The sequence below is a fragment of the Pagrus pagrus genome (assembly GCF_965226575.1).
Source record: "Pagrus pagrus genome assembly, chromosome: 1".
In the NCBI taxonomy this organism is placed as follows: domain Eukaryota; kingdom Metazoa; phylum Chordata; class Actinopteri; order Spariformes; family Sparidae; genus Pagrus; species Pagrus pagrus.
Genome location: NC_140185.1, coordinates 9,580,252 through 9,589,718, shown reverse-complemented (window position 1 = coordinate 9,589,718; position 9,467 = coordinate 9,580,252). Strand labels below are relative to the sequence as shown.

At 43.5% G+C, this 9,467-nt stretch overlaps 1 protein-coding gene across 2 annotated transcripts in view; it reads right to left on the bottom strand.

The window, feature by feature from the left end:
• The window catches only part of LOC311260438 (insulin-like growth factor 1 receptor), a 49,102-nt gene that overhangs the window by 7,050 nt on the left and 32,585 nt on the right, over positions 1–9,467 (bottom strand). For both annotated transcript variants that reach the window (XM_084358239.1, XM_084358238.1), the window contains exons 6-21: positions 9,172–9,316; positions 7,806–8,014; positions 7,467–7,593; positions 6,882–7,117; positions 6,279–6,446; positions 5,971–6,178; positions 4,651–4,955; positions 4,318–4,451; positions 3,147–3,306; positions 2,934–3,033; positions 2,528–2,598; positions 2,215–2,444; positions 2,015–2,122; positions 1,137–1,299; positions 473–602; positions 194–328 (exon numbers count right to left, since the gene is read on the bottom strand). In XM_084358239.1, the coding sequence (XP_084214365.1) occupies positions 194–328; positions 473–602; positions 1,137–1,299; positions 2,015–2,122; positions 2,215–2,444; positions 2,528–2,598; positions 2,934–3,033; positions 3,147–3,306; positions 4,318–4,451; positions 4,651–4,955; positions 5,971–6,178; positions 6,279–6,446; positions 6,882–7,117; positions 7,467–7,593; positions 7,806–8,014; positions 9,172–9,316 (2,629 nt within the window). The remainder of the gene's footprint in view (positions 1–193; positions 329–472; positions 603–1,136; positions 1,300–2,014; positions 2,123–2,214; positions 2,445–2,527; positions 2,599–2,933; positions 3,034–3,146; positions 3,307–4,317; positions 4,452–4,650; positions 4,956–5,970; positions 6,179–6,278; positions 6,447–6,881; positions 7,118–7,466; positions 7,594–7,805; positions 8,015–9,171; positions 9,317–9,467) is intronic.

Genomic DNA, 9,467 nt, shown 5'->3' with positions numbered 1-9,467 from the left:
AAGAGCACACACATCCTGGAGCACACAGTGACGAACAGAGCAGAGGCGTGACTGTCAGCCAGCAGTGTTGTAAGGAAATCCTGATTACTCTGCTCCTGCTTCACCATTTGTGTGAGTATTTAACTAGCAAGTAGCAAAAACAGGCAGACAGACAGGAAGTTGATTTGTAGGTAGAAATGCTCTGGTGTCTTACAGCATGTCGGGACAGTTCTGTGGTTTCTCCAGCAGCCCTCCCTCCATGACGAAGCGGAGCACCTGCTCATTGGACAGACCTTGGTAGGGCTGTTCTGCAAGAGTGGCAATCTCCCACAATACAACCCCGAACGACCTACACAGAGGAAGAGATGGAGGGAGTTCAGTCAGTGTGTCGTTCATTTATCACTACCACACTCTAAACATATTTGTGGAGGCGGTAAACACAGAAAAATAAGCCCCCATGTGTGTTTGTTTGTGTTCGTGTGCGCCTGCTTACCAGACATCAGAGTTGGTGGTGAAGACTCCGTCCTTCAGAGACTCGGGTGACATCCAGCGGACGGGGAGCAAACCCTTGCCACCTTTGCGGTAGTAATCCGTCTCATAGATGTCTCTGGTCATGCCAAAGTCTACCCACACACACACGCACACGCACACACACACACACACACACACACACACACACACACACACACACACACACACACACACACGTAGGCACACAATGGAAGGAAATGAAGCATTGACAAATTCTATAAAAACACAAAGCATTGGATGAATTTGGTTCTGTTTTCAAAAGCTGAACTAAATGTAGGATATAAATGTCTTCAGACTTCTTGTTTTTGTGTGGTACCATATATTCCACAGGATGGCGCTCTTTACTGAGCTTGCAGGCCTGGACATATTACTACAGTAACTATAATTCCTGACAGATCACTCTATACTGGTGCTACAGACTTTAAAAATGTTAAAAAACTTAAGTTCAGCTCTGAATCTGTGGATGAAAACATGTTGGCAGAACTACACTGCAGCTACCCTAAAGGCAGGAAGGTCATCCAGCAACTTAATCATTTGACTTTCCCACTTAATGAACAGGCTCCTAACTCCCTGCCACTCCCACTACGCAGCCGACCGTGGCCTCTGTCACCCTTACAGTCATTTACCTCCTATCTTTACGGTGAAGTCCTCAGCCACCATGCAGTTCCTGGCTGCCAGATCTCTGTGGACAAACTTGTTGGCGTTGAGGTAAGCCATGCCGTCTGCGATCTGCCCGGCCATCTGAAGCATCTTCTTCAGAGGAGGGAGCGACAGGCTCGACCACTGCTGCTGCAGACGGACAGACACACAAATGTGAGTGAGTGAGTCCTCAGAAGAAGAAAAAGGTCCTGAAGCTGAGCCACAAGTTATGGCTTCCCTTACAGTTTATGCCGCAGTTATATTGAATAATAGCACGCTCTTGTTTTGAAATAAAGGCAACATGAGAAGAGAGCTGAAGCCAGGATAATCACTCATCCACTGGCCAACCGCTGATCAGATGATTGCAGATATAAGAGGTAGGACTGTTGTGAAGCCTCCCAGAATGCACTACGGCAAGAGATTGATGCAGATGAGTCTGATTTTGTTTTTGTTCCTGCATTGAATGTATAGCTTATTGTTTCCACACTATAACCTAAAAACAATCTCTTTCCTTTCCTTTTTGTTGTGTTGTACATGACAATTACCTCTATTGTGAAAATGTAATTGTTATAATTACATCAATAGTAAAATCTACATCTTCTCATCTAAAAGCATCATACACTGAAGAAAAAAGGAGTAGTTTGTATCTGCAAATGGGTTAGAATATCTTAGTCACGATGCATCAGACTGTGAGCAAGGACTTGATGCTCAGACACCAGCTGCTACTAAATTTTAAGTCAACTTTTAAGGTTTAATAAAATCCAGACTTGTATCACATCATCAACCATTAAATCAAGCCAACTCAGCTATCTTTGTCTGGAACAGGGACCTGGTGGGCAGGAGCAGGGTAAATGTCAGCAGGTACCTCTTTAGGTCGGAGGGAGCGCAAGTAGCTCTTCAGGTCTCCTCGTGTCATCAGCTCCATGATGACCAGAGTGGGTTGGCCCTGAGAAACCACTCCCAGGAGACGGACCTGCGCCGGACAAAGCACAAGCACATCACCATGAAACAAGAATCAACTCAGACCCTTCTTTTGTTTTATGATCTTAATGTGCGTGTCCATACCACGTGGTGACAGTTGAACTCCTTCATGACGGACGCTTCATTGAGAAACTCTATCCTCTCCCTCATGCTGGCCGTCTCGTTGACGGTCTTGATGGCGACGCGGGTCTCTGGTTCATCTTTGACCACGCCCTTTGCCAAGCCTTCGTACACCATGCCGAAGGAGCCCTGGCCGAGCTCACGACTCAGGGCGATCTTCTCCCGTGCCACCTCCCACTCATCTGGTACATACACTGCACAGATCACATGAGATATTAATTAAGATCCGGCATTACAGCAACAATAAATCGGCGCGCTACATTTCTCACAAACTCACTTTCTGCAGCGCTGAAGTACTCTGGGTTGACTGAGGCGTACAGGACTCCATTTCCAAGCCGGTCGCTGTTTCTAACAGACACAAACAAAAGTGTTTACAGACGCACAAACACACCACATCGATGCATACTTTTGGGATCTGCATGACGTATAATCACTCATATCACAGTTTCAAAGACGATGACAAATGCTGTACTGAGGCAATTCTGTTCATAACCCTCACAGGGTTGGAGCAATTCAGAACACTGATTTAAGATTCAAAAAATCAACAGAATTAAGTTTGTTTGAGTTGGCTCAGGTTAGGTGGACTAATTTTATATTTCTGCATCTTTTGTTTTTGCTCTGTATTGCATAAAGTAATAAAACAACAGCTGGCACTTATATTTACAGTAGACAGAAACACACACCGTTTTCTGTTGAGAACCACCAACATTGAACCCAACAGGCAGATGAGGAGAACGATGGCGATGGGAACGAAGATCATAGCGTAGAGGACGTTTTCATATCCTGTTGGGTGAAAACACTTTGGTCACTTCAATTATTACATTAAACATCGTTTCTGTGCTGTCAGAAAAATGGATGTAGAGTGACAAAGAGTGCTGCAGTCTGATGTTGCTTACGTTCGGCCACATAGAGATCCAGAATGTGCGTCCAGGAGCCGTTGCCGGCCAGTGAAGTGGCTCTCACTCTCACGGAGTAGTTTCCTGGACTGAGGTTGGACAGCCGAACGCCGCGCTGGGTCTGATACATCTGAGCAGAGACGCATTCGTGCTTCTCCGCCTGATAGACACACACAGAAAACAAAGCACGTTATAGACTGAAACGTACAAATCCAAATCCAAAAGAGAATCCAAGACCTGCTGTGTCTCATCTTTATGTTGCAATTAGCAGTAAAGACAGGATTTACAGAGCTTGACTCACCCTCCTTCATGTAAATAATAGGGTTTACTGTTTGGTCAGTGGGTCAGTTGAATGGTCAATATGTGCTTGTAAGGCCAATGTTAACACTAAACAATTAGCAGTGTAGTTTCTCTGTTTCAATGGTTGCATTTCTGATACAAGACTACTGTTTACACGGATCATCTTTTCTGCATAAACTGTGTCTTTTTCTTTGAGTTCAAAAGTGTTCCTTTAAAATTAGCATGTACAATTTTAGCATTACATTTTGAAGGCTGAAATGTGACGTATCATTTTTGAAACCGCTTTTGCCAGGGGTCATTCATCTGTAAAACTACTACAATACTAATAAGTATGGCCTCAACAATAAAACGTTCTCATTACATAGTGTGAAGACATAATGACATACACAAAAAATAAAAACACAAACGAAGAACATTGCAAAGGCAAAAGTCAGAGATCAAGGGATTAATTTGGTACTTTTTCTTTTCCTTTTCTTTGAACGGTTCTACTTCTACTCTTTTCTCAAGTATATATTTGAGCCAGTAATCTACATTTGCCATTTACGCCTTTGTTACAACTAGTCTGCTCTAAATGAAGGGATCAAGTGCTTGCTGTGTCTCCTGAAAAACACTGAGATCTCAGCTCACCTAACATAATGTCAATGTACTTGAGTAGGTTACTCAAATGGTAATTCTCAGTTTTATGTGAGTCATTTCTTATAGAGGTAATTGTATTTTACTTGAGTTTAATTTTACCCATCACTACACAGCGCAAATAAACAAACTCTTACTAAGAGGCCTACATAAAATGATTTTTAATTTTTTTTTAGTTCTTGTAAGAAACAGCAGGTACACAGTGTGGTGGCAGGTTGATGTACATCAGTCGTCTCACCTCAGAAGCCAGTTTAAACTTGATCTCATACATGAGGATGAGTCCGTTGGGGTGATGCGGCTCTGGCCAGCGCAGAAACACCCAGTCCTCGTGGCCTTCCCAGGTCACCTGGCCAGGTATGTCATCAGCCTTTTCTGGAGAACCGCAGGGAGAACAGGTTACCATGGTGATCACAGAGGCAATAACCTTGTGTATTTAGTTTATTCTTCAACATCTCCACCATCAGCGGCATCAGCGCTTCAGCCGAAATACACACCAGGATACCCGACACTACAGCGCAAATGAAACGTTAACTAGCATGTACTGTATTTGTAAACAGGTCACTTCTCTAACCTGCCGGCTTGGTTCTGGAGAAGACGAACTCTGCGGCGCTGCAGCGTTGGACCTGTCGATTGCAGGCGTGAATGTCTATGCGGTAGACTGTGAATGGCTGCAGGCCAGTGATCTGCAGCTCACGCTCCGCCACCGACTGCTCCGCGAACTCAAACTCTCTTTCCACCGGCTCCACCTCAGTGATGCTGCTGTTACCAGCGGCTTGGAGTGGAGGGACAGTGCTGCTGTTGGCGTGCAGTCGGTTGCGGCGTGGGTGAGTGGAGTTGGCTATTCCAAAGAGATCTCTGCGGCGACGATCTGGTGGCCTGGAGAAGAAGAGGAGAAAGTTGGGAGTTTGAATGAGTATGGAAACATCAAAATTCGACAAAGAAAATCGAAATACTATCAGTTAATGGGAGTTCATGTTCCTCCCCTAAATGCTAGAAGGGAAATCTGGAGAAAAGAAAACATGGCAAAAGGAAAATGAAAACATAACATCAACAAAGAGACTGCAGATGTTTTGTGTACAAAAGTTGATGAAGCACAACATGTGACCATCACAAGGAGGTATTGTTTCAACCTTTTGGGTTTCATCTTGATCCCAGAGCTATTGGAAATCCTTCCTCACTCAATCTTCAGTCTAAAACTGATCTGGTTGTTTTTTAAAACAGCATGGGTGAAACTTGGTGGACAAATTTTAAACAGACCTAAGAACAGCTGGTGGATTTGGTAGGTATTGAATTGAAGCAGTTACATGGCAATATGCTATACACCACACCCAAGTTGTTCCTTAAGCATTTGTATTCAATTTCATGATATTTGGCTGAATGGGAGTCCTCAGTGACCTCAGTAGAAAAGACAGGTTTGGCCATGTGCACCAGGTTGTGCTGTACAAGTTTTTACTGATTTCTTTTAAGTTATGTTTCTCTTTATACATATCCATATATACTTTATGCATGTGTGTGTGTAGAGACAAAGAGAGATAATGTGATGCAGATGTCTGAGTTGAAGCGGCCGGCTGACTCCCTAAATCAAGCAGCAGTCAAAACATAATGTAGAAAAGAGGTAGACAGAAATGTATATAGGAATTACAATGAGGAAGAAAGTTTGAACTACCAGCATAACTTTATAATGGCCAAAAACTTAAGATACTTACTGATCTGCATTCAAATGATCAGAAAAATGACCCTCCCGTATAACAGAAATATTACACATTAACAGCAGCTCAAAAAGCATATCTTCTTTTGAGATCATCATCATTTTGTTAAAAAAGAACAGAAGTTAAACGCTGCCAGTTCACACCTGTGCCTCACAACAAAGCAGTGATGATGAGTCTCGTACCTTGGTGTAAAAATGGAGTTGTGCAGGAAATTTTCAAAGACTTTTCGATAGGAGGCGTCAGCAGCTTCAGCCTCCAGGTCCTCCACTGATTTGGGACAAGGGCAACAGGGGCCTTTCTCTGGCCCATCGGTGTCTGGCTTAGTGGGCTTGGTGTCCTCTTCCTGGTCTCCCACACCGATGGCAGCGATCCTTATGGGGATCTTCAGCTCTGGAAGAGGAAGTAGAGGATGTGATTAATGACAGCTGTGCTCAACAACTGGCAATAAAGCTGATTTTTGAAGTTGTGTATGTGATGTGTGTGTGTGTACCTTTAGAGCAGTAGTTGTGCTGATACAGCTCTCGGTCTTCAGCCTGTTGCTGCCATCTGACCAGATAGTAAGTCTGGTTTCCATTTGGTGAGACAGGGGGCGACCAACGCACCACCAGCTGAGTGGACGAGTTTGAGTACGCTCGCACATCCTGAGGCATGGAGGGCGCTGACAGACAGACAAAAAAACTATACAATTCTGATCTCAGAGTAACTGTGGCTGCTCGACAGAGGAGACCTGATTTCTAAGAACTTGTAGGAAACACTTCTCTCCCTCAGGCGGGGAAACACAGTCTTGCATTGCAGATGTGATTCTCTGACATCACGGCACTGCAACGACTTCACAGTGCAGCTGGATTTATTTAAAGCAGTCTTCCATTTCATCTAATTGTATTAGAGTTTCTGTAAATCAGTATTTCTCCATCTCTTTGACTTGCAGCTGTGTTTACTAAAACAGTCCTTCCTCTCCATCCCCTTTGGCTCACATCCAGAGAGGCTATCACACTCATCATGAAACAATCACAAATCTATTTGAAAAACAAGAGTTAACAACTGTCGTTACTGTCTGTAACGTTGGTGATGTACATTAAGAGATGATATTTACCCGAGGGGCTGGTGCGGATGTAGACCACCTTGCTCTTGGCACTCGGCTTATGTTTGTCCTCCACCATGAGTGTGATGGCCTTCACAAATATGGCGTACTGCGTCCAGGGCTTCAGGTTGGACAGCAGGACTCCCGGGTCTGAGTCCTTGTCCAGCCTCAGCTCCACATCCACCATATTCCAGCTGTTGGAGCCACAGCCGTCCTGCCCCTCGAACTCTGTGATGTTCTGAAAGGGCCTGGAGGGACGACAGTTCATAATTGATCATTAACATTGTGGCCAAGTTAAAAGTTAACTACAGTTATATTCATGTATATTATTGAAGAAATTGACTTTTGAATGCTGCGTTTTTCATGTATTCATAATTGATATTCACCAACTTAATTCTCACGTTTACAAACATTATATTAATGATGTACACAAACCAAAAACAGCATTAGAAAGCACAAAGTGTGTTTCCATGCATGTTTTATGCACTTTTTTTATTTGTGCATAAAAAACCTCAGTGGATAGTCTCTATTAGTATTATTCTGATTTTAGGAGCATTCTCTGACATGCATATAGTCACACAATTCTGAAAAACTTACGCCTCCTTGTAGTAGACGATAAAGCTGATGAGGTCTCTGTAGTCTGGAGGACGGTAGCGCTGCCAGGTCAGTTTGATCCTTGTACTGCTGGTGCTGTTAGACTTAAACTGCAGGATAGTGCTTTCACCTGGAGACAGGAATGAGGGCAAGAGAGTTACAATTTAAGTATTTCTGTTGAAATGTACAGGAATTAGTCTTGTTGATGGAGTAGTGCAGTAAGTACCGATACGTGGTGAAGAACAACACCAGACACAAACTGTCATTAAACTGGAGTAACGCCTGCACATGCACTGGACATAGCATTTTACATTTTTGTGGCTTTCAGACTTTGACCCTTACAGCTGACTCGGTCGCCATTGTTTCGGAAATCGCTCTCATCGAAGTGGCCCTGGACGCCCGTCTTCTCCCACATCTTACGGATCTCGGACATGCAGAGCTTCGGATTGGCCCTGAAGAACAGCTTCCCTGCCTTGATGGTGAGGTTGTGCTGCTTCCAGTCCCAGAGATACTGGAGCTGCTGGTTGTCAAATGCCGAGAAGGCGTACATGCTGGAGGGAAGAAGGAAGAGAGGATGAATGAGTGAGTCAACAATGTGCTTCCTGATTCGGCTTTAACTGTAATGTTTACTGTGGTGTTAATGTGTGCATTGTGAGATGCTAAGCTGAAGGCCATCATGGACAATGGCTTCTTTTCAGTGTATAATAGAAAACTGCACCATGAGGAGTCAAATGTTTATAGAAGTGACTCCTATAAAGCTTTTCTATAAGAGAAAGCAATGCTTATTGTACAAAAGCTAGCAGCAGAGCACTTTACTCGTCTCGGCTCTCCATGTTTATCTGGTGGTTTAATGACCCAGTTAGACAATAGGGGAACAGGTTCACACAGTGGGATAGAAATTTACATGGGAACTGAGTCTCATTTTCCCTTTTTTAGAGAAGAGGAGATATAGTTTTTATGAGTCACTGGGTAACACCCAGACGTTCAGGAATGACTGTAATGTAGGCCTTGGGACAGCAATTCCTGTGAACTTAAGGAAAAACAGACGGAGGAGGGAGTGAAGGCCTCTTCATGACCCTGACAGAACCTTTCCTTGGACTCTTGGAAGTTATGCTGCATTCATGGTCTCATAAAAAGGGAGCACATCTGCCATTAGCTTCAGTCAGTATATTTCCTTTTCCAGTAAAAAAAAAGAAAAAAGAAAAAAGAAGAGGGTGAAAATAATGTTTTTTGTTTTGTTTTTTTCAGTCATGATCAGTCACGACAGTTACCAACCCAAAACATGGAAGTCTGTCCTACATAAAATACTTACCGTCTCAGTCAAAACATCCTTTCCTTTTCTCTCCAGCCTGCCAACATTTCAGTGATGACCTCGACTAGGCACATTAGAACACCAACGCTGCTAAATTACCCTGCCTGAGTACGACAACTTAGTACGACAACTCTCACAGCAGCAGGAGAATCGAGGATTAAAAGAACCAGTTTTGCAACAAAACAGACCTCCCTCCAAGTCAATATTTAGTCAGGTCTATTGACTATGATGAATTACTATTCGGGAGAATCATCAATAGTAAAAGATACTTTAAGAGAAACACAAGAGTAGAACTGAACTCAGAGTGTGTTCATACTGTTTAGCTCCAACTGTGAGCTGTTTTTGTGTGTGTGCACCTGCATTTAAATGTTGTATGTGTTTTGTGTGCGGTCCTACTCGTCCAGGAGGTCTTCTCCATCGATGTATCTGAGGCTGCGGAGGAAGGCCAGGGAGCTCAGAGTGTGGGAATGTCTGATCCGCACATAACCGGTCACCCTCTGGATCAAACCTGTGAAACTCTCCAGCTCTGCCACCATGTTGTCTAAACACACACAAACATACATCACCGTCATTACTTATATTATCATCAGTCTAATTATTCTTATTTATCTATGCATTTTTTCCACTTAAATACTTTAATTGGATTCCAAGTTGTGCTATCATACTATCTTTAACTTGTGGAACTAGGTTTT